Source organism: Anser anser (genome assembly GCF_964211835.1).
Source record: "Anser anser genome assembly, chromosome: 3".
NCBI classification, from domain to species: domain Eukaryota; kingdom Metazoa; phylum Chordata; class Aves; order Anseriformes; family Anatidae; genus Anser; species Anser anser.
Window position 1 is genome coordinate 54,451,682 of NC_139722.1, and position 25,490 is coordinate 54,477,171.

General features: G+C 37.1%; 1 protein-coding gene across 9 annotated transcripts in view; it reads right to left on the reverse strand.

Annotated features, from left to right (window-relative positions):
* Positions 1-25,490, reverse strand: part of FAM184A (family with sequence similarity 184 member A) — a 71,266-nt gene that overhangs the window by 35,387 nt on the left and 10,389 nt on the right. For 5 of the 9 annotated variants that reach the window (XM_083828740.1, XM_083828739.1, XM_083828735.1 and 2 more), the window contains exons 2-9: positions 14,324-15,178; positions 12,471-12,606; positions 9,811-9,992; positions 8,934-9,131; positions 4,449-4,571; positions 2,270-2,431; positions 568-689; positions 231-381 (exon numbers count right to left, since the gene is read on the reverse strand). In XM_083828740.1, the coding sequence (XP_083684866.1) occupies positions 231-381; positions 568-689; positions 2,270-2,431; positions 4,449-4,571; positions 8,934-9,131; positions 9,811-9,992; positions 12,471-12,606; positions 14,324-15,178 (1,929 nt within the window). Of the gene's footprint in view, positions 1-230; positions 382-563; positions 690-2,269; positions 2,432-4,448; positions 4,572-8,933; positions 9,132-9,810; positions 9,993-12,470; positions 12,607-14,323; positions 15,179-25,490 lie in introns of all 9 variants that reach the window. The other 4 variants (XM_083828743.1, XM_083828741.1, XM_083828736.1 and 1 more) reach the window with 1 other exon arrangement.

The window sequence follows — 25,490 nt, forward strand, 5'->3', positions numbered from 1 at the left end:
CCTCCAAAAAATCTGCAAAAAGTTTTATTTGCATTCAGCATGAAGAACATTCATATCATGTTAAGATATCTTCATGGATTACTCAAATGTTCATTAATGATTAGGCTTAAAAAAACATTAACAAATTTCATTTCAAAGACAGATGTCACAATTTCATGTAGCTAATTGGTAATAAAGCATCAGCAACCAAATTGTAATGGCCTTCAAATTCTCAGAGAGACTATAATTACCTGGTCTAAAAGATCTTCAACTTTTTTTTGCCATCCATCCCTGGCCGCATTTTTTTCACGTTCTTTCAGCTGCAATAGTTGAGTCATAGCTGCTTTCTTATCCTCTTCATGTTGAAGCCTCAGCTCTTCACGAAGCTTATTACATTCCTGTCTAAAAATAAAGGTCAAATAACTAAAATGCAAGAAGTTAAAAAGAAATAAAAACTCAGCAATAACTGGAAAAGCTTAGATAATACCAAAAAACCCCTTTGTTTACTTTTCATTTGCTATTATATTTGTACATAATACTTACTTTATTTCTTATTTAAAGAAAACAAAGACAAAAATTAATACTTGCCGAAGATTTTCTGTCCATTTGATTTCCAAGTCACGAGCCATTCTGTCAACTTTGAACTTTTCTTCTTCTCTCATGGCAGCAATCATTGCTTCGTGCTGTTGTCTCTCCTGATCTAGTTCTCCCTGCAAACACAAGCTTTACAATAGAGACTGATCAGCAGCAAAAAAGTATTTCAAACCTTAAATTTATGTATTTATACCCCAAACATCTGTTATAATTGGCTTATAAGCCTTGGACTATAACTTTTTCACTGTGTTGTTTCTGATTTCACCTATTAATACCTATACTTCCACTGATATTTCATACCTGTGGAACATAATTCTGTACTCCTCTAAAAAGCTTTAAAAAGGAATTTGCTAATAAGTCATTTTGGAAATAATCTAAGATAAATGTTATTGCCAGTAGTCTGCTATATATGAATATTTAAATGTGAATAAGTGAAGAGAGAAGAATGTGGTAGTTCATATGCATACTTAAATTACAAAAAACACAGAGCAAGTTATAAACTGTAATAGGGTGCACATCTAATGACCATAGATTAAAAAAAATAAGAATAACAATATCCTGCTTCAAGCTGCTCCTTTTAAGAAAATTACACCAGTATGAAATCAGATTCAGGGATATTTTTTCTTTTGCTCTACTTCAAATATCTGCTGTAATCTTGTAAATGTGCTTTGTTTATTGAGGAAAGAGGAAAAAAAAGTTATGCTCAGTATTAAAGTATCGTAGAATGGCTTAGGTTGGAAGGGACCTTAAAGATCATCTAACTCCAACCCCCCTGCCATGGCAGGGATGCAACCCACTAGACCAGGTTACCCAAAGCCCCATCCAGCCTGGCCTTCAACACCTCCAGGGATGGGGCATCCACAGCTTCTCTGGGCAACGCATGCCAGTGCCTCACTACCCTTACAGTGAAGAATTCCCTCCTAATGTCTAATCTAAATCTATCTTCTTTTAGTTTAAGGCCATTCCCCCTTGTCCTATCATTATCTACCCAAGTAAAGAGTCCTTCTCCATCCTCTTTATAAGCCCCCTTTAAGTACCGAAAAGCTGCAACGAGGTCTCCCCAGAGCCTTCTCTTTCTCCAGGCTGAACATCCCCAGCTCTCCCAGCCTTTCTTCATAGGAGAGGTGCTCCAGCCCTCTGATCATCTTTGTGGCCCGCCTCCTGTCAGTAGATGACCTACTGACAGATTAACTTGCAGTTCTAGAATTTTACATTCATATCAAAGCTTTTCTTTCTTAAAATTTTATAAAAATAATAAAAACAAACAAACAAACAAAAACCTCTCAGTGTAATCTTATATCTCATTCTAATGTGATTTTAATGAGGTATACAGTAGGTGATGGTAGCCATACTACCTGGAGTTCAGAATGCTGAGCTTACCCACAAAACTGTCTTAGGTGCATGTTTCAATGAATTCTAGAGCCAATACTGTTCTGGGTCATGTTTATCATCAAGACATGAAACTGTCTAGAACAGCAGTGGTGTAACACATACCCTTTTTTCACGAAATTCTGTTAACTCAGGCATCTGAGAACTCTGACTCTGGATATAGTTTGTACAGACATACTATGGCAGGTACAGTTCACATAGCTCCTTCAATAATGTATACATTAGAACATGTCTTGCCATTTTAATAATAAGACTGAAATCACAGTGACGGTACTTTGCACAATTTATTTTCCAATACTACGGTTACCTCAACATTATACAATGAATCTGTAGTTTCACGCAGTCTTGCTCTTGTTAACTCTAGTTCTTTCTGGAGTATTTCCTGAGCTTCCTGAAGACTGGAGATATGTCCTTCTGCAGTACCAAGGCCTTGTTCACTTTTTCGTACAAGGTCTTGCAGACGACACACCTACAACATATAATTTTGTTTTTTAAAAAAGGTAATTTATATAATTATTACTAACAACAGCCTAGTCAGCTTGGTTTCATTTTCTTCTATTTCTAATTCCAATCTTTTTTTTTCCTTTGCACAACCTGTTCTCCTTTAATATCACTTAATGTTTGCGTATTAAGAAACAAAATCCTGTAATACTGGAAAAGCAAACAAAGATTCAGATTAAAGAATTTTTTACAAGAAAAAAATCCAACCTATATTTGAAGCATTTTGCAAGGAAAGAGGTTACACAGAAGTTCTGAAAATACTTGTAATTTTACTATGAGAAAGCACATTTTATGCAAATTAAAATAATGAGAAACACTATTTCTAAATACGTAAGCTTTAATCTAATGGATAAATTAACTTGTACCAGGGTATATGTTTCTTTGTCTTCAGATTGCTACCTGTCCATAAATTAGTCTGTATAGTATATAGTATCTGTAACTTATAATGTGATTATTTCCCTAACTGCTACATAACAATACATTTATGTGTGCCTGTTTGTACTTCAGTTCCCCATTTGTAAAACAGTACTATACTTCTTTTGCTTTAAGTAAGAACATTAGAAACTAAACATTGTACATTAAACGGAAAAACTTTTTTTCATACGTAGGCTGGAAAAATGGAGTAATGGCAGGCAGAGGAGACCAAAGAAGAGCAGCTAAAGGGAAGTGAAGTTTTTTTCAGAATTAACAGTCTATCTCATTGCCTCTTCATGTTGATATAAATATCAAGGGATGAGTGTCTTAAAATATTATCTTTGGGTTTCTGGGTAACATTAACTACTGCTTCTGTTTGTTAGCATAATTATATGCAAGTACTGAAAGCTGTTTAAAATGGTCCTTAGTAAAGTCATCAGAAATCCTTTGCATGGAGAGGGCAGTCTAAGAACTGGCCCTATCAGAGACACAGACAGACTTTCTAAAAAATCTTGATTGGTCAAAGGTGAAATGAGGAGAAATAAAAATAAAATAAAAATAAAAGAGGAATTCACCTAGGAATCTAAAGAGTAAAAAGGCAACTTCATCCTAAGATATGTGAAAAAGTTGGTATCGACTTAATCAGAACACTCAAAGAAATTTCTGGCAAGTATTTAAGATGACGCCCTTCTTAAGTAGCTTGATGCTAGGAATAGGCTTAATGAGGCTTGAATCTTCCTTGTCCTTTGGCTAAGACAGTTGCTGTAAAAAAAATTCTGTCAACAAAGAAAACAGGATGGCATAGGTTTAAAAACAGCCTTCTCAGCAGAGATGCTGAGTTAATGTCTGCAGAAAGCCATAAATATATGCCTACTGTTAAATGAAGTCTTTAACTTAAAAACAAACAAAAAAGGAAGAAACAGCAGAAACATAAGAAATAAGCTAAAGATGTGCCGGACATTTCACAGACAAGTTTCTTCCAGGTCAGTGAACACACTGAGAAACTATTCTCAATTGTCAATATTATAAACTCAAAAATAAAAGCGTATTTATTGAGATGCGATTAACACAGACTGCATATACCAATATGTTTTAAATAATTTGGCTCATTATAGGAAAGTGTTGCATGTCATCTTTTGCTGGAAATATATGAAGACGATCTGCAAGTTAGGAAGCTGACTAAAATTCACAGTATGTTAATTACAAACAAATATGGGTTTAATTACAAGTTATTCTTTCCCCTCTTTCTCTCAACATACTTGTGTAGAGAGATCTTAGTAGCTTAAGCGAAGTTAAGCAGAGTAAAAACAAGCACAGCTGTTTATGTCAAATTTTTGTACTTTTTTTTTTTGTTAATTTTGTAGAAGACTATAAAATCATTTCTCAGGAGTCGAGTAACTTATGCCTGAAGAATATTCCACTTTAAATAGAAATAATACTCTGCACAGACTGAACAGTGTAGTCCTTGCTTTGCACTGGAATCTAAGCACAAACTGAGTACAAGCTCATTATTGATTAAATGTGATCTAATACACAGGACTATTAGCTGATACAATTAAGTTAACCCTTGCCTCCTGATTGGCAGAAGTTAGTTTTGTCGTCAATTCTTCTTTCAGATTTTCCAGCTGTTGTCGAAGCTGATTCTTATCATCCTCCAAATGCAGTTTCTCCTTCTCAAACTGCTGCTCCAGCTCCTTCAGAAATAAGAAGAAATGTTAAGGATCTGTGATAAGGTTATCAAAAAGTACAGGTATACCACATGAAAATTCTTCGCCTTTGCATAAATAATATTCCTGATCTCAAGCAAGAATTGTCCTTTCCTTAAAGTGATAAAACATGAACATTTACTTCCATTTATAATAGAGGTATTAGTTTTTCAGCTTATTTTGTCATCTAACATCCTTGATTAATCACAAAATAAAGACATACAGGACTTCCTTCTCAATGATTAGTTTACTTTGCATTTAATTAGCAAAATCATTAAAACTACATCTACTTTCATGCTTCTGCATTCCATCAACAACTGAAAAATTTTCACTTTGTATAAAATTACACTGATAATGCTTATCTGTTGGCTTTTAACCATTTACCTGCTACACATATCTGAAAGACAATAGCAAAACTTAAAATCCAGACTGAGCTTTAAGAAGTTTTTCATGCTGTTACAATTAAAAATAGATATCTAAATAATCACATGTCATACATATAAATTTTATATGGAATCCAAACTAATCAACAATTTGTCCTCAAGTTCAGCTATATGGAAGGAATAAGATAACACTGTTTTCCTTCAATTGCTGTAGAGTAACAGCCAAATTCTGTTGTTTTCGGAGGACCTGATGAATTACTGCAACAAATGATGCTTAAGTGAGACTTGTTCAATCTTTCTGTTTGCACTATGAAATATGCTCTTTGCAAAATTTCATTGGCACTAGTCAGACCCTATTCTGATAACTGAGTAATTAGTTCTTTTATGACACTTGTCAGTACAGCTGTGCAGTTCTGAAAAATTATTAGCAACTCTATTTTCATAATCCTTCTATAAGCTGTAAAAATGGCTTCAGTTCATTTTATAGATGGAAAAATTGAAGCAAAGAAATATTTAAAGCCATTTCTTCAGAGTCCTATTCTCATTCTTTAGAGAACTCATGTCCCATTTTTTCCAGACTACTAAACCCATGATGACTTTCCCAGTCTTTCAGTCCCAAAGAAATCCTCATGTTGTCTACCCAAAGGCTTCTTGTACTATGCTCCTTCCTCAGATTAAGACTCAACTCCTCTCAGCATCTGAGACCATCCGTGTCTTCCTTGAATTACTCAGAAAACAAACAAACAAAAAAAGTGACATATTTCACAGAGGAGATAGTATACCAATTAAGAAATACTGAGATCTAGACCCTGACATCTTTTGATAGTTAACTTCCCCTGACTAGAATCAAGTTTCACAATTCTCACATTTATAGGCATTCCCTATTTTAACTAATTTAAAGATTTTTTTAACTAATTTAATGATTTAAGAACAACTATCTTATGATACCTTCCTTTTATTCTCTATGTTACTTTTAATAACTATTTTTTTAAAAAACAATTTTTGTAAGGTAGCCAGAACATAAGATAAAAACACTGCTGACGCAAACATGTTCTAAAATAACAGATGTAAAAAGATTTAAATATTTTCATCAGGTGTACAGAAAGACTATTACATATTGAAAAGCAATGAAAATACTTACAGAAGGCAACAGTGTCCCCTAGTAAATTACTCTTCCTAAGCATCAGTGACTACAGCAGAAATATTTTAATAAAACAATAATGTAACAAAAAAGATACTATAAGGAAAAAAAAGAAAAAAGCTACAATGTAACAACAACAAAAGATCTCTGTAGTTTCAAGTCCAACTGGCTGTGACTCTGCCTGTCACATAACTCTTTTTCCCCTGTAGTCAGTATAAGAGACTCACCAGGCCCCAGAACGATCCTGCTAACTTCAGTGAACTTTAACAGAATTCCCAAGTTCAGTTTGCCTAAATACCAGGATCAATGGCAGCTTCAGCAGGTCCCCGCTATATGCTGCTATATACTTCGATCTTCTGAGGTCCCTTCCAACCTGGCTTATTTTGAAATTCTAAACTCAGCTTTCAGGTACCTACCGCTCTAGACCTTTACAGATACGCAGTACGGGTACCTCAGCACAGGTACAGGAAGCTGATCTAGGACAAAACACTTTCAGTTTTCCTGACAGCACTTATTTATGAGAGAGCAGTGCTGGAATCAAGTCTGTGTCAAACCTCAGAGGAAAATGGGTAATGCTCCTGTATCACAGATCTGATTTCCTCTTCCACAACCACCTTCTTGGTTTTGCCTAGTGCCTCAGCTTGCTCGTACCTTGCTTACAGGTTGCAAGCTGCACAGCTCCACAGAACTGCAGTTTCCTCTACTTTATATCCCAAACGTAAATGTAAACATGTAAAACAACAGCAAAGAGAAATAATTAACAATATTCTGAAATCTTTTATAGTAATCATGAATCTAACAAGAACTGCAATTAAATAACATCTGTAAAATCTAAAATTTCTTGTACCTGTAACCTCAAAGTTTTACTGTATCCATTAGTATCCCAATATTATTATTCCCATAGCAATCAAATTCTTGAACTGAAAGTGAAAAGTCCCTGTGGAACCATCCAATTACATACAGAGCAGAATGAATCACAGTTTTAATTTTAAACTGAAATTTTCAAAATGTCTTTTTCCTCCTTTTTTTTTTTTTTTCCTTCTTCTCTGTACTCTCTAAAAAGTAACTTTAAGGCATGGACCTTTTTTTTTTTGGTCGGTAATGGATATGATATGAGCAGATTTCTACCTTTTGCTGCACAAGACCAACTTTAAAACGTTTTGAAACCTTGCATGTTCAACAAACTAGAAACAATAACTACCTCAACTGGAAACAGTCTGATTTTCAGGTAGTAAAAAAGAGTTTACACATAAGCAACAGATTTTTTCTGGTTTAAAACTGTAAGCTTAGCTATTTTATAAAGCTCGAAAAATGAAAACATTCATCACAAAGATTTCTTTAAGTATGAGCGATACATCTTCATTTGGCAATCTTCCAGAGGGAATTCTTCAGAGTGAGGATAGCTTCAGCAGTTAATGCAATTATCTTTGCTCTCTAACCCACTCTGGATCATTTCCAGTGTTCCACATATGACTCACTAGTAAGAGTCTAAGAGTTAAGTGCTTAGGAGTGCATCAATAAGAATTTTTATGTATTTGGTCCTGAAATGTGGAGAAATCAAACAATTGATACCAGTAAGTACTGCCTGGAGTAGCAGAGAGAATTCCTTTCGTACTTTACCGTAAAGAATTTATTCCCCCTTAAGAAAAACGGGGAATACTAGTTAAATTACAGTTAAAAACTGCAGTTCTTTTGCAGATAAGTCTTTGTGTTTACTGAACCTACAATTAATGTTCCTACAGATAAGTTTTCTTCTGTATAAGAGTAAACCTAGGAATAAGAAAACCTCAGTATCTTTTCAAAGAAGGCAAATGAAGCCACAAACAAAATTGACCCTGCCCTACCCCCCCCAAAAAAAAACACCATCTTACTGAAGTGAACGTAAATATTCCCAGACACCTTTACAATACATTGTTTTAATAAAAGGCATTTTTGAAGTTACAAACAAAGTAAACGTGAAAGATCAGATGCATATCTCTCTCACAGAACTACTTCCATTACTGGGAGACACGGAAAAAATCTTTGTGATTTATTCAAAATAAGATTAAGAAGCAACACGTTAGTAAAATAATTTGGGAAATAAAATCAGTCCAAGACCCACACCACTGCCTACAACTGTGTTTCTTGTTATATTTCTTGTGGACACTGACCAGAAGAGCACAACAAAGCCTTACGTTCAATGATTAACATTTATCCCGTATCTTTTTTATACGGCAAAACTTGTGTATAACACATATACAATCAGACTATGAAATAATACGTCAAAATTTGTCCTCTCATCCCAAAAGGCAAATTCTGTGAAAGTGAAAAGCCTTTATATTTCAGTATTCTAGTCAAAGGTAAATTAATAGTCTACATACAATTAGCATAATTTTATGATATGTTAGGTACACCTGTTGTCTTCTGAGCATCCATAAAGTACTAATATATTATCTTTTTATATTTCTGGACTGTTTATGGGGATTGTAAATAACCTTTAGCCTCCTTCAGAAAAACTAATCTTGAGCGATATTCCAACCATTCTGCATATGGATCACAAAACTGGAAAAACACGCTTACTACACTCAAAAGTGGTAGCCTTCGTCACAAAGAAAGTTGTTTTGAGCTGAAAATATTTCTTCTGTATGCAGAAAAATAAGAGCACTTTTTTTTGGTAAGGCATGTGTTACTTTAATAAAGGCTGAGTAGTTTCTTCAGAAAGGCCCAGCAAATCTGCAGGTAGCTCCAAATAAGACTTGCCATACAACAAAACCATGCAGTACAAGGCTCAAATCATAATACTTGTTTTTTGGAATACATTTGATTATTCAGAAAAATCAAACCTACCATCTGCAGTTTTTTCTTATCTTTATTAGCATTACTGTGTGCAGCCTCGATTGCAGTATGGTGTTTCCAGGTCAATTCTTCTAAAGTCTTTGAATGAGCCTCCTTCAGCTGTGCAGCCTCTCCTTCTAATCTTGCTTGCAGTTTTACCAACTCCTTCTCATAATATTCACGTTGTGTCTCCCTTGCTTCATTTACTTTCTACAAAAGATGAAGAGAAAAAAAAAATACTTCTATTCAAGGGTAACAAAATCCTAGCACCATTCCAGTAAGACGAAAAAATACAAAACATTACTGATGACATAAACCAACAAAAATTAACTTTCATATAAAGCAAATTGAGTGAACACTAAGCACTGATTAAACCTGTATGTAACCAAAAACTAGTTTAAATATATCCATGCAAAACAATATATTCATTTTAAAATCTTTTTTTTTTTCTTTTTTTTTCCCCCACTATTTAATCTGGGGAAACAGCCATCAGGTATCAAGTCTATAGAAAATTTCAGCTCATTGGTTTCAAACATGTGCAGCACTTTTCAGAGACTTTATTTTTTAATTTATTATTTAACCATTTCACCTTTTTTCTTACCAAGACACTTTTGATACTAGCATCTATGCATATCACCGTAAGTTATATGAGGTTGCTTAAAAGATGTCCAAAGCAGTCTGAACAATATCTAATCTGATCTCCCTCTGCTCTCACTTTAAACCCTATGTTAGTTGTTCTATGTTAAAACATGAAGTACATTTGGAACATACTAATACAGGTCCTAGTCCAGTCTTACCAAACTTAAAAATGAAAACATATTCATTTTTTTCCCCCTTACAATTCTAAGTCTTATGCTTTTATTCAGCTAAAGCCAGTAGGATGTCTAACCTTCTCCAAGGCCAGAATCTGCTGTCTTTGTCGCTCATCCAGACTCTGTGTTTTGCTTTGTAGTAAATTTCTTTCCTCTTCCAGTTGGGACAGTTTTTCCTTTAATCTAGACTTTTCTGATTCCAAATCTCTGATTGTAACTTCTTGAGTCATTTGGGTAGCTTGAAGCATTCCAATATGACCTAGAAACAACATAACTCTTTAAAACCTTGTGTCACTGTTCCCGTAATTGAAGTACAAATTAATTAATACTCTGGCAATTTCAAGAAGTTAGTGGAAGCTTACATGTTGATCTCAATATATTATCTTTACTGCAATGTTTACATTCCCTTCCATTTTGCCCCTTTTTAGTTTTATCATAAAACATCCCACAGCTGTTGAGGACTTGGTGCTAGGGCTCCTTTAGTTTCAGTTTTTCTGGTTCAAAGTTGCATATTGACTCCAAGAGAAAGTAGAGGTAGGCAAGAGTATGAACATGCACAGTATGTCTCAAAAACTCAGAGAACCTCACCTAAAACTGCACATTTTTGTGTAGCTTGTTGCAGGGTAAAACAGAGATGAACACTGAAGTCTAATGGTAAAGATGTTAGTGTTATCAAACTCGTAATTTCACCACCGTACTAGGTATAGCAGCTAAAGCTATGTAAAACGTAGAATTATACTACATTTTGCTATAAGGATATGACTAAAAGCTGCAACAGAACTCATTTTCTCTATAGCAGGGCATGAGCTAAATCTCTGTGGGTCAGAGGCTTGCTTTTAATGTCTGTCCTGGTTTGGGCTGAGGAGGTAGGGTTAATTCTCTTCATAGTGGCTAGTATGGTGCTGCACTTTGGATTTAGAAGGAAAATAATGTTGATAACACAGAGATGTTCTAGTTGTTGTTGAGTCAGGCCTTCCGGGCTCCTGGTGCTGCCCTGCCAGCAAGGAGGCTGGGGGTGCCCCAGGAGCTGGGAGGAGACACCAGCCAACACAGCTGACCCCAACTGACCAAAGGGATGTGCCCTACCGTATGGTGTCCTGCTGAAGAAAAAAACGGGGGGAGCTGGCTGGGGAGGTGCTGCCGCTGCTGGGGATGGGCTGGGCATCAGAGTCAGCAGGTGGTGAGCAATTGCATTGTGCATCACTTGTTTTACTCCTCCTCCTCCCCCCCCCCCCCTTTTTTTTCCTTCTCACTTTATTATTAAACTGTCATTATCTCAGCCCAAAAGCTCCTGTACTTTTCAATTCTCTCTGCCATTCCACTGAGCATGGGGAGCAAGCAAATAGCTTGCATACTGTTTAGCTGCCTGCCAGGTTAAACCACAACAGTTACAGAAGTTCAGCCATTGCTAAAGATAAACAGAAGAACAATACACTAATTTCCCATAATAGACTTGGCAGTTTTCTCAAATCGCAATATGAGTAAATACTTCATATGGTAATTAAGTACGAGAACTCAGTTTCTTTGGGACAAGATTTTTGACTTCCACATTTGAGCTGACAAGAGAAACCATTCCTAAACAAGGTGGTATCCAATTACCTCACATGGTAATGATTGCTGATTTCAGATTCTCTTACCAGGAAACCTATTCCTTTTATCTATTTACATCCAGTCTTGTGTCCTAGTTGGTCTCTATACTGTCAAAACATATAGCCTAGAGTACTCCAAGCCCCTACCTTAGCTAGCTCGTGTATGCACTTATCCTAGACATAAAGCAGACACACTCAGTCCTTCTGTAGAGCTGCCTCATTATTTGAGGGACAGAAATAAAACCTTGACACAGGCCACATTCACAATTCGAGGGCTAGGCCACATATAGCTATCTGTGCTAGCACACTTGCAGTATTAACGTGTTAATTCTGGGAAGCAATTTCTGTCCCTAAGGCTGACTGGTCTAGCCTGGCAGCATCTCAGCCTTCAAAAGGAAGTGATCTTATCCAAACTGACTCTTGGGATGGGCCCTGGGGCTTGTGCTAACTTCTGGAAAATAATCAGGTATTTCTACGATTGGTCTAGTTGAGAAACACCAAAGATAAGCCAGGTACTTATTTTTAACCTACCTGCAGCATAGTTAACCAGGTTAAAGTCCATGCCCATGTCCTATCACTAAACAGTTTGCCAGAGACACAGCACTAATGAGGTAAAATACAAATCCACACATGTATAGCCAACTCAAACAATTTTCTATGCCTTTCCTTAGGCCAAAATGCACAGAGAAGTCAAGAAAATAGCTATAAAGAAAACCTGAACAAATTTATAAGCCAAAAAGCCGCTTATCTTCTGAAAATAGGTGTAAAGCAAATTACCACAGTCTCAGCAAAACCACAGAGCAACAGAAAAAGGATGAAGAAACAGGATGCATGTTTCAGTGGTTACATGGAGAACAAAGAAATACAAGACAGAAGCATTTTGTACAAGTATAGTTAAGGCAAGACATTTCAAGGCCTGCAAGATACATACATGGCATACAAATACAACATTTATACAAGTACATAAAAAAGAATTTTAAGTACAATGCATGCAATATCAAAACAGTCTATAAAAAACTTGTCAAACTTCTCTGCACAGCATTAAACAGTTTTTAAGCACTCTAAACCTGCACAAGGCTGAAAGAAAAAAGAAAGGCTAGAATTAATAAATGAAGTTGATTTCTAAATTATGTTACTAACATACATACTGGCTTTGAGAACGAGATCCGTGGCCTGCTGCTGTAAGCGTTCTCTAGCAGCTGCTAGCTCACTTTCCACTTCTTTGTGTTTGCTTAGCAATGACATCTCCTCCTCCTTCACATCATCTAGCTGTTTCTGAAGAACCTAGAGGAAGCATGGTATAATGTCTGTTATTATATAGAATCATGTTTAAATTTAAATGAGCTTTAGGTGAAAATGTAAAGCAAGCGTTATTCAAACAAAAGCTGAAATCTTGCAATATTGTCACCATACTCATTTTGTTCTATGTGTTTTTCCAAAAACATCATTGAAGCACCATAAGATACTGGATATGTGGCATGACAAGGATGCATAAAGAGAAGTGTGACAATATTCAAAAGGATATATGAAAAATAAAAGTGGTAATGTGGTCCACAGATTTTGGGGACCAATTTGAGATGCTTGTTTTCAGGTGTCTCAGAGTTCTTCAAATTGAAGAATACATTATACATGCTGAGCAGTTTTCATTTTCCTTAATTAAACAGAGTTGAAAAGGGACTTTTGGAAGATTCCTTGGGAAACTGGAAAAAGGTATTCTGTATTCATCTTCTGATACATCAAGAAGGTAGCCTTCTTTCACTGTACCCTGTAGCCTTTACACAAGAAAGCAGCAAAATATTGCAAAAGATTGGCTGGAATTAGATTATAAATGGAAAAAGCTAATAGTCCACCTCAGCTCTAACCAATGATGTCCTGGATGCTTCCAGAACTACTAAAACCATCATGTTTAAGGTACTTGGAAACTTGAGAGTTACTAAAACTGCTAAAGTCAAGATACTTAGGTTTCCTCACAGAGATTACTGATCTTCAGTACCCTTAGACCTCAGCACAGTTACCAAAACGCAAGCAGTATTTCACAGAATCTTTTCCTTCATGTCCAACATACCCTGTCCTTCCTTTCTGATGACCAAAAAAAAATAATCAGTCTTCATATTTCTGGGATGTTTTTTCCTTCTTTATGGAAAAGAAACGTTAGTATTGAACAAAAACTTCAGTATCTAAATAATACTGAAAATATATGCAACACTTTAGTTACTGCTTGTAAAAACATCACTGGAGACTTTTTATTATAAAGTTAAAATACAGAAAGTTTTGTTTTATTTTGTTTTTCCTTGCCTCCCACAAACCTCCTGTTCTCAATACCCAGGATGTTTAGGCCAGGTAGTCATTATTGAACTCTATAAGCACAACTGCACTGAAAAAAGAATATTCATTATATTTATCTTGACCGTTCTATGGCATTCCTGTACAATACATTTCTGCAGCCCAGATAAGTGGTTTTTCACCTTTTCTAGCAAGTGTTCCAGTTTACCAGCATAACATCTCAGTCATTACCAGTCACCATCCTCCTTCCTACACTGAACCTTTTGTTTTGGGAGGTAGGGATGAATTTATGGGAAGACCTGATGCAAAGATTCAGCACTGTTGCGTGCACATGTGTGTTCCTAAGTGGTAATGGTTTTGAGTAATCTGTTGAGTACTTTCTGCCCTTTGGGTAATATGGCTGGATCAACCAAGTTCTGGTCATGTGCAGCTGAAAGCAAGACACTTTCCCTGTATAAAGAGACTAAAACTATTCCCTGGGCTGGGGCTTCTAGATTCTACTGGAATATAAACAAATATTAATCCAGTCTGGGAAAATTAAATAAAATAATATAAATAAATAAATAACATCTAGAAATGGATCAAAATCAATTATGAATAGCAGAAAATTCATTTTACATGTTCCAAGCACCTCAACCTAACAGTCTGGCAGAAAGACAGCCTAAATAAGAAAAGAAAAAACAAATCAGTCTTTGACACAACATATTATTGGCCCCACCTGAACATTGTTTTCTGCTGTACTAAGAGCCACTTGAAGTTTTTGGCATTTCTCCCGTAGACTGGCAGCTTCATCCTGGACCATTTGCAACTCAGTTTTAAGCTTTCCCAGATTCTTCCGTAAAATACTTTCTTGGTTTTGAAATTCTTTTCTTAGCTCCACCTCTTTCTCTTTGCAAGCATGCAGACTTTCAGCTGTAAAAAGCTGAGATCTTTTCAAAGAATCAAGTTCATGTTCATAGAAGGTCTGTGCTTTGCTGAGTTTGCCTTCGTAATCCTCAATGAGTTTTTTTCTTTCCAGTCTTAACTCCTCAACTTTATTGTTCAAGTCTTCCAGCTCCAGTCTGTGCAATTCCTCTAGCTTTTCTTGCCCCTTACTCAAGGTAGCATTCTGACTCTGTTGAGTCTTCAGAAGTTCTTGAATCTCAAGCCTATGTGCAGCTCTCAAGTCTTCCAGAGCTGAACGCTTGTCCTTCTCATACTGCACTTGCAACTGTATGAAACTTCGTAGCCTTTCCTCAAATTTCTTTCTAATCTCTTCTACTTCTCTTGACATGGTCACTACACGTTGGACATGCTGGGCTTCTGCACAAAGCTGCATATCCTCAACTCTATCCTTATATGCTTCAAATTCTGTCAAGGCCTGATGTTTCATCTTTTTATGATCTTCCAGTGACTCTTCCAAAACCTGGATCTTTCTCTTAAGATCCATTTCTTCCGCAACTTTACTTTTATACTGCAAGATCTTCTCCCTGGTCTCTGCAAGAATTTGCTGAATTTCTTCTTCATGGGCATCCTTAAGGGCTTGGATGGCAGCTTCGTGTTCATCATTTTTAGTATTCAATGCATATATTACCTGCAAGTATGAAATAACGATATATTGAGAAAAGGCATTCTATCTGCCTAATAAAAAATATAAAATAAAAAAGAGCCTAGATACTTTGCTACTTTGACAATCTGGCCTGTTTTCCTGATACAAGTAAGTCACCAAATGGTCTTATCAATTTGACTGTATAAACTCTATATTAGTAATTACAATCTTACACATTTTGTAGAATGGGCTTTTATGCTTTTTAACCTATACTTTTCCTGATCAAAGTTTTGCCTTTATAAGCATGCTGTTGCTGTAAACACCACTGGAGGAAAAGAAAAAAACACACTCAACATCTGAAAAACAAAACATTTATTTAAAAGAATTAAAAGCATAGCCTAAAAAGAAATTTGAACAGAAGTTTTCTATCAGAAAACAAACACACACGAAACAGTGTAAGTTCCAATTTCCTTTCATGTTGTAATGAAGTCTAAAACTCAAATTCCTTCTTTCCAAATGCTGACTGTTCTTAAATATTTTATTTTAAACAAACCTCAAATGCCAGCATTGATTGCTCTGGTTTAAAGGCCTGCGGGTTGCTTGGATACAAGTGTGGGGTTTTTTTGACAGCTTATCTGGGAGACAACCTGTGCATGTTAGTCTCCTAAGGTCTGAGGTCCCTGGCTATGCGAGCTTGCCAACTTCTCCGCTAGCAAGTCAGCTGAACAGAAGGGTAACTGGCAAAGCAGCCAACAGTTTGGGAGCCCAGGAAGCTATGCAGCTCAAAAACTACACTAAAAGGGCGGTCTTTTTTTTTTTTTTTTTTTTTAATAGAAAACAAAAAGAAAGTTCTGAAACATCATCAGATACAAATGGAAAAAATACCTAAGCTGCCTCACTCAACTTTATATAGCAAGGAAATAACTTTCTAAAAGTTTACCTGGCATTATTCATTTTTTTTTTCAACCTATGCAAATGTTATTTAGTGAAAGAGAAAAAATGGCTCTGCCATGCTTTTGGTGACTGTGCTCAACACTGCTAATATCTCTGTTGGCAGCAGGTAGTCTTTTGGATTTCCCTAGAAAAAAAATAGCTTTCCTAGTGCAAATGAGCTTTGTAGCTCAGAGACTCAAAAATTTCCTCTAATACATTACCAAAAAAAATGACACTAAGTGACATGCAATTCCATTAACAGAATCATAGCTATTGTTGCAATGCCTGGCACCCAAGGGTTTTCAACCTGTTATACTCTCATTGGTTTTGGTGATGCCAACAGGAACTTCTGAGTGCAAAGCTCTCCTCTTTCTCCTGTCACCAGCATACAGTCAAATTTCTCCATTACTGGAGGGTCAAGACACATCATTTGTCCAACCAGTCACAAAAGCGAGTACCACGTGTGCACATGCACAAAACCACACAGGTGCAAGGGCCCCGGTCTGGACCTTGTCCTGATTTACTGATTTAAGTCCTGGGCTTCACCTTGGACCTGCCTCATGACCACAGACTTGAGGCACACGTGGCAGAGTGCACCTGACATGAATGTGAAAGACATTAGCTCTTCTTAACAGGTAAAATCTGCCTCTCTGTATAAACCTAAGCACATAAACTTTGAGATGCCACCCATTAACAGCAGTAAGCTTTCTTCCAAATCCTACTTATTGTCTTTACTGTGCTTACAGTTACCATACACAACTTTTCCACAGGACCTCAGACTCTTACAGCACAAAGCAGGGCCCTTACTTGTCTCTTTAGAAGGTCACCTCCTTTATTTCTCCCTCATCAGCCACTCAAGTTAGAAGGCTTACCGTAAAATGGATGACCTTAAGTTCTGACAAACCTACCACACAACACTGGATTTTCTTCATACCCTGCCACAGAACTTGGACTGTTTTCACACTAACTGCTATATTCCTCATTTTTTCAGTAGACTATTAAGACTCCCAGAATCCGGTATACACAAAATAGAAGTAAAAAACTGCAGCTAAGGTAAACAAGGTGTATAGTATGCAAATAAAAAAGTAGAATACTAGAGTAAGTTTCTGAAGATTCAGAGGTAGAAAGGTTGCAAAAATTGGAGGTGCACAGATAAAACAAGTTTTTGCAGTCTTCATTTATGAATCAAAGGATTAGCCATTTCCTAAGCATGCTTGTTATTTTTTAAAATTAAAATTTTAAAATACCCTAGTTCAACTGCATATTGCCAAGAATTATAAATTGCTCATGTTTTCCCCAGCTCCACTCTAAATGCATCATACACATTGCAGTCCTTATCAGATGACATGAAAAAGGTAGACTGTATTTTCAGTTAGTATATTATTCCAGAAGTACAGACCAAACACTCTCCAAGAATACTATGGGACTATCAGCTAAAAGTCTTAACACTTTTTATACAAAACAATAATGTAACTAATAAGAATCCAATGAAACACTACATGTTTTGGTCTGAAGAACCACAACAGAATTAGTGACAAAAACAGTAATGACTTTTTTATAGCAAGGGCTGGGCACTGGTACTTTTAGTTGTACTTCGTGCGGTAACATTCAGCAAGTCTTTTGCTGCGTTGGTGTCTTGCACCACATGGAATACAAACAGCATTCAATACTTTCAGCTGAAAGATGAAGTTTGACTACTTGGCTGAGAATCATTTTTGGCTCCAAAACAGATGTTATACTCTTGCATAGTCAGCTGCACTTGGGTCATCTGCTCCTGCCAGCAATTTCATCGTGATGGAATGAATGCTTTTCCAATTAAAAATGGGTATCTCACCTTAACACTAGTATTAGGTGCCAAATATATTTTGTAGCACAAAAAAAAATCACCAAAAATGACTGTGGTTCATTTTCTTCCAGTTTACATGGAAACAGGAACTGATACCTATTAGAAAAAAAATGCAAATATGAACCTTACATCTCTGGTAAACCTTCATTTTGGACTTAACAGGTGGATCCCAGGGGCAGAGTGTTGTATTCAGCCCAGTCCAGGTGAAGAGCCTTGTCCCCAGTTAGCATGTGGGTGCTGCTGCCAGAGAGTGTTGGTGCTGCATCCACCAGCCCGAACCACCAGAGACTCTAGAGACACCCCAAGACTCGGTCTGTGCTACATCCCTTTTTCGTGAGCTGCAAAAAAACTACAGTGCCAACGAGGAATTGCTCATGCATAACTTATTCATGATTTGGAACACGCAAACCAACGAGCCTGACCTACCCCTTCTAGCAGTGGATAAACAAGAATTGAGCTGCTTCACACAGAAAGCAGTAAAATATACTGGGAAACATTAACAAGGCTTTTGTAGGGGCAAGTCACACCCCACAGATACAGCGGGATGCAAACAGAAAACTAAGCCTACAACATTGACAAGAGACATCAAAAGATCCTCCAGGAATTAATTTTAAGTAGTAATATCTACTACAGTCCAGAACAATCACACACTTTGTTACATTTCCTCCTTTTCTTTCTGTCTGTTCACAAGTAGGTATGCTATATATAAGTACTTAAAATGTATGTATTATGACCAATGAAATGTCAAGTGAAGACAAAAGACATAAGATAACCAATCCAAATCCTGAAAAAGTTTGTCTTTACTAGACAAATTTCTGGTCTGCAGCTGTAAAAGCAGTGTCTCCCTCCAACAGCTTCTGCCCAAAACAGCCAGTCAAAGTACCGCACCAGTATTCCTTTGTGCTAAAATCCAACTAGGGCAAGAACTTGACATTTCCCCCCATCCTTGAAGTGTATTGCCACAGGAAATTTACTATAAAACGTCCTTCTGCTGTTCAGTACAGTCTTTGTACATTAACCAAATTTATGCCTAATTAAAATTCATTACTTATTTCCCTTAGAAACTCTGAAAACAAATACCAACTTATTTTTACTTGGGAATGTTTGTTGCTGTAGCAATCTCTAATGCCTTCTGTGTAAAATGAATTGTTTAGAGGATGGTGACATGAAGTTCAGCATAATTTATTTCCAGGCGGAACACATCAACAGATTTCCACTTCTACCTAACCTTTGAATGAAAACAAATTATGGGGAGGGGGTCACTTTCACATTTGTTGTGAAACATTTACACTTAATTTTCTTTTAAAAGAGAAGTCTTGATAAGTCTCGGGACATACACTGTTCACTAACAACTAAGCAAGGCAAGCAGATGTGATGTCACACAAACAAGAAATACAGATGAAATGGCAAGAGCTATTTGAAGATACAGTATAGTCCTATGAGAGTGGTTGAATATTCAGTTGAATAACATTAGCCACTGACTGGAAGCAGTGTGTAAGATGCATGTTAAAGAGAGCTGCAGATGGCGTGCCTGCTGGCCAGATTCTAGTGAACTGATTTTCAGGAGTAAAACATCCAAAAATGATCTGCAGAATCTTGAACCAAAACACCACTTACAGGAGAAAAAGTAGACTTGAAGACCTTGACATAACGATGAGAAGCATTTGGATACAAGTGAAGTGCACCTCTTTACTATAAATCAAAATAGACATGGGGACTTCCCCATTACAAGAGAGATGGATACGTGCATCGCTGCTACTGCTTTGCATGACCTGCCATGTCACGACATCTATTGCCGAGAGAAATGCTCAGCTGTTCTAGCCTTGTGTTGCTGGCTCTAAGAGAGTCATGCAAGTCCACGCTACACAGCAATCCAGTTCTGTACATTCGTGTTACGCTGTTCTCAACCACAGCTATTTCTAGGCAGTATATTACCTGCATGATTAAAAGACACTTTGTTTGTTAACTGTGTATAGAGTTGTTTTCAGTTGTAAAGTATAAAACCGACTTGCAGGATAAGTCAGAGTAAAAAGTTTAATATTTTTGATGTCAGAACAAAATTTAAATTTGCATTTTCATGATGACATATTTCAGTATGGCCCAAGTACACACTGCAGAAAGACTGTCATGAAAGATTAAAAAAAGGTGTTTTAAAAAAGTTTCAAAAGTTAGAGTGCTTAGTCAGAGTGAGAAAGTAATTCCTCCTTGGAAATTAGTTCTTATTTTTCAACTCAGATGATACCTGTAAATCAAACTAGAATCCTAAACCACTTATTTGCTTAATTGATAAAGAAAGCTCTCTTACACAAACGTGTAAGAGAACATACCACACAGTCTCTAAGGAGCAAGGAGGAATTATGTACCAGTGGTCTAAATGGTTATTCAGGAAAAAAAATCAGAGCAAAAAGCACACACTGCAGGACTTCCAACTCAGTATTTTCAGCTACAGCATTTTTTCATTTTATGGAAGCCTTAACTACAACAGATCTCTGAAAGATTAAGGGTAAATGCCGATTTTTCAGAATGCAAAAAGGAAATCCCAACCAGAAACTTTACTCATGAAACTGTTATAGCTATAGAAGAATTTGAGCCACTTACCCAGACATACCATACTACCTTGAAGTAATTTCTCTTCCTTTCTCTGGAAAAGTTACCAAGATTTTAATAAACAAAAATCGATGTTCAAACTAAGAGCTGATCAATAAGCTTCCGCTCCTTTTTACAGTTTTTCTCCTAAAACCTTAAAAACAAATAAATAATAAGGAAAGAAGTTGGCACGGTCACTTTTGCTCAAATCACACCACTTGCCAGTCCAAGTTTCACCTCAGGCTGAACTTTGAGAATAATATCTAGGACAAGTTTGCAATGGCCCAGTGGTAAACTTTCCAGCAACCTACAGAGATCTATCGTACAGTGAAAAACACTTACAGTTCCAAGCGACCTCTCAGTATTTGCACAATACTGGCTATTATTTTTGTCATTTCACAGCAACAGCTTAAATGTTCAACACGTAATTTTTATTAACTATTACAGAAACAACATATGCACAGAATCGCGGAATGACTGAGGCTGGAAGGCCCCTCTGGAGGTCATCTGGTCCAACCACCCTGCTCAAAGCAGGGTCAGCTTAAAAAGGTCATGCAGGGCCTTTTTGAAGTGTGTTTTGAATATCTCTAAGGATAGAGACACCTCAACATCTCGGGGCAACACGTGTTAATGACCACAACCCTTTGAGCCCAGCAGTTCAGTCTTCATGCTATCTCAATGTTTATTTGTCTAGCACTCCCCTGGAAAAACCAAACTGGCACACGACAAACAGCGGTGAAGACACACTTAGTGTTAAATTTCCTAAAAGCAATCCTGCAAAAAATATGGCTCTAAATAGACTTTTTTTTTTTTTTTTAAGTCTTTAATCTATCTAGAGAGTGTACGTCTATCAAAATACTTCAAGTTTTTGCAGTTCCCTCTACCCCAGGTTATCTGAACCATTCAACTGAATAAAGTCAGTAAATGCATACTTAAGTAGGAAAATTGAAGTATCTCCATTAAAGACCTACAGGAAGACTGATATCCTGGTGGCAGCTTACAGCTATGTTGTTTTGTTCAAAATAATCTCTTTTCCATTCCTCCTATTCAATATAGTAAGGTGAATCCCATGGCTGCTCAACCCGAATACTAAGTCACCAGTCCAACATCTGTATTTTCTTTTTATGGTTACCTAATTGAATCTAAACTCTACCAGTGATACAGTTTTCTCAAGAGCTACACTAGCGAATGTTCTTCAAAAGCTGTCCTATGCATCTGCAATAAAGATTTTTACTAATGCTTTTGTTCGGCATCTGGAATGCAACATGATTCCGAGTTGTTAAATGATTAAGAGTACTTAAATTGTAACAATTATCTGGATTTGCACTTTTACAGTATTTCATTCTACATTAAAAGGAAGGCATTAACTCCTCTTGTTCCAGCAATTCATCATACAAAAGTAGATCTGTTCAGAGTTTCTCACCTCCCGTAAATATCCCTAATACCTGACAGGTCAAGTCAAATAAGGCTTTTCATCAAGGCCTCAAGTTTTCGGCACCAGGAACTATTCTAGGAAGCAAAGAAAATCTTTAATAGCTAGCACGATAAAGAAGGATGATTAAAGGAAAACCAAGAAATCTTCTTTCTTCAGCATACACACACACACAAATAGATACATAAAATGAAGGAGTTGAGAAAATATTGGAAATCTTAAATCAAGGAACACACACAAATATTATTTATTTATTTATTTTTATGTTAAATACTTGTGTGCAACTTCACATTAAATAATTAGCTTAAGGCCTTGTGCCTTGAGGCACGTACAGGTCTGTATCATGCACATGTCAGTTTATATATATTTAGTCTCTCAAATTAAAATGCCCAGTTCTAACTACTATTGTAAAACTCTCCATTTTTATAAGAAAGAGGAAACAAAAAGCACACTAAATTGGTAGTATATTTCAAAATACACCATTGGCTAACAGAAGACCTGAGAATGATCAAAATAAACCACATATAAAGGTCACCTTCATAGAATATCAAGAAATTATTCTGAAGCACTTTCAAAGACTATTCATAGTACAATGCAAATTCTAGAACACCCGCTCTTGTTCCGCAGAATTATGAATGATGTCTTAACTTTTAAGAAACAATAAAGAATAGATTTGCTTTGCAGAGTAAAACATTTAGCAGCAGACAATAAATTTGTTTAATATTTTTCAAAGTTCAGTTTCAAACAGCTATCAAATAATTAAGTAAACAATACACAGATGTTATTTTTTAATAGCACTCTTAAAAACATTAAGCACAAGTATCTCCAGCAATTAATTCACTTCTTCCCCTAACACAGTCAGGAAAGGTTCTAATAAGAAGGAAAAACTTTGATACCTAGCTTTCCATTTTGTTTTGTTTTTTGGCACGTCTTCTCACTAAATCTAATATGTATTTAAAAAGAACTTATGTTGCTTTCTACCTACAGTGTAAAGGTTAGAAAGACTGTGTATAATATAGCTTGGTGAAATTAACTGATGCCATAGGACCATAGAACAGCTTGGGTTGGAAGGTACCTTAAAGACCCATCCAGTTCCAACCCCCTGCCATGGGCAGGGACACCTCCCACCAGACCAGGTTGCCCAAAGCCCCATCCAGCCTGGCCTTGAACACCTCCAGGGATGGGGCATCCACAGCTTCTCTGGGCAGCCTGTGCCAGGGCCTCATCACCCTCACAGTGAAGAATTTCCTCCTAACCTCTAATCTAAAACTACCCTCTTTCAGTTTAAAACCATTTCCCCTTGTCCTGTCATTATCTGACTAAGCAAAAGTTGCTCTCCATCTTTTTTATAAACCCCCTTTAAGCACTGAAAAGCTACAATGAGGTCACCCCAGAGCCTTCTCTTCTCCAGGCTGAACAGCCCCAGCTTTCTCAACCTTTCTTCATAGGACAGGTGCTCCTGCCCTCTGATCATCCTCACGGCCCTAATTTGCCTGCTAAACCATACCCTGTCCCAAAATCCTATACAGGACACACTGAGCAGTGAAATTGCGCTGTAGCTGCAGCTTCCTCCCTTTTCCACTTGCCTAAGAATAGAGAAAATTAAGCTAAAAAAAAAAAGCTAAGCAATCTACTGTACTACATGATTTCTGTTTGAAATCAATGTAGCTTTCTTTAGAAAGGAAGTGCAAGGAAGGTATAAATTACATGAAGGTGTAACTGCCAGGAGATTAATCTGTGTCAACATCTGCTACAGCCTCCTGGCACTCTTAGAGAGCAGGTAACTCACCACTTCTGAAGTTAAACACAAGAGTACAAGAAAGATCAGCTATGTGTTAATCCTCAGGTTGTAATGCAGTAAGTTGAACACAAATTAGAAAGCCGAACTAATCAGATCATTTTCAAGCATGCTTATTTTCACAGCTAAGCACACATAAAAGAGTTGACCAGCAAGGACGTACAATTGACAATTCCATCATGATAAAGGTGGAATTGCAAAAATAGTCTTTCACAGCCCTCTAATGAGCAGGATTAATTTAGGTATCCATTTTGCATGCAACTGGAATCAACTGTTTTCTCCTGTTACAGACTAGTTTAGCACATATTTGCAAATGCATCTCAATGCCCTTGGGCTGGGCAAGGCATGGAAGTATTGCCAACAGCACCCAATCATAATCCCGTTTTGGTTCTGGAACGTTAACCTCTACCAATCAAGTTATGTCAGAAACAACCATTACAAATCTGTAGCACAATTAGCTTCAGGCAATTTGCTAAGACAGTTAAATCTTGAGAAGCAGACTGCAACAACAACAACAAAAAAGATTTAGTGACAGATGTACAAATTCCACAATTTGCCTCCTGGTGAGTAAGAAACCCATTTGCCCTCTAATCATCAAATCAGAATACAGTTGACACATCTGCTAGATGATTAGACCTTAGATCACTTCAAGGAAAGCAGGACAGGCCAAAGGACTACTCCAAGTTCTGCTTTAGTCACTGAGCTGCATTGTCTTACAGACTTAATTATTTAATATTTGCATATTTGATTGGGGACTGGGGCACAGAAAGCCCCAGAGAAATTTAAGCGAGTATGTCTATATTGCATCTCTTTGTGGGTATTTGGACTCCAAAGCAATGCACAGGGAAGTTCTCAGAGCTGAACAACTGACTTGGCATTCAAGAGATAACGCTAGTTTGCCCTTGGCAAACAACCCACACAGCAGAATTTTCTCTCAGCAGAGTGATATGATTAAGTTCAAACCTTCCCAAAACAGAGAGTAACAACACCTAACTGGAGAAACAGGGTGAAAAAAGTAGTCATGTTACAGACTTGTACCAGCTTTTTTTCATTAATCATCAAAATAATTGTTTTAAAGCTTTATATAATCTCAAGAAGCAATTTCCTCATCTTTTAAGAGCTATGAGGCCTTTTGAATCTAACAGACTTTATGCAACTTTCAGAAATAGCACACATTCCTTTAACGAATTTGATGGCAAGACAAGTTTGTTTCCAGCTTTCTAAGTCCTTTAAAAGGTAAGAATGCAATTCTTTCAGAACAGACTTAAACTAAGTATAAATCCCGAAAGGAATCACTAAGTTTTATGTGGTATATTCCCTAAGTTAGGTTTAGGCAATCAAACTTGAACCCATTTTTCAGAATGTGGACAATATGAATAAAATACTGCTGCTGCTCACTTAAATATTCGCTAACATATCTCAATATGCTAACCGGCAGAGCTTCCTGAGAAGTACTAGTGATGTTTCCAGTCTCACTTCTCCATCCTCCTGTCGCTCTTTTGGGAAGTCAGTACCAAGCGACGAGGCACACACACTCGGGGAAATAATTCCCTGCGCGTACCTTCGCAGCACTCCAGGCACTCAGCGGCCCGGCTCACCACGTTGAGCCGGCTCAGGCTCAGCCCCGCGGAGAGCAGCCGGCCGGCAGCCTCCCTCCGCTTCAGCACCACGGCGAGCGGCCGGCCGGCGGTCGCGGCCCCGCTCAGCACCACGGCGAGCGGCCCCTGAGGCCCCCGGGGGCAGGGCACCGAGCAGGGCCCGG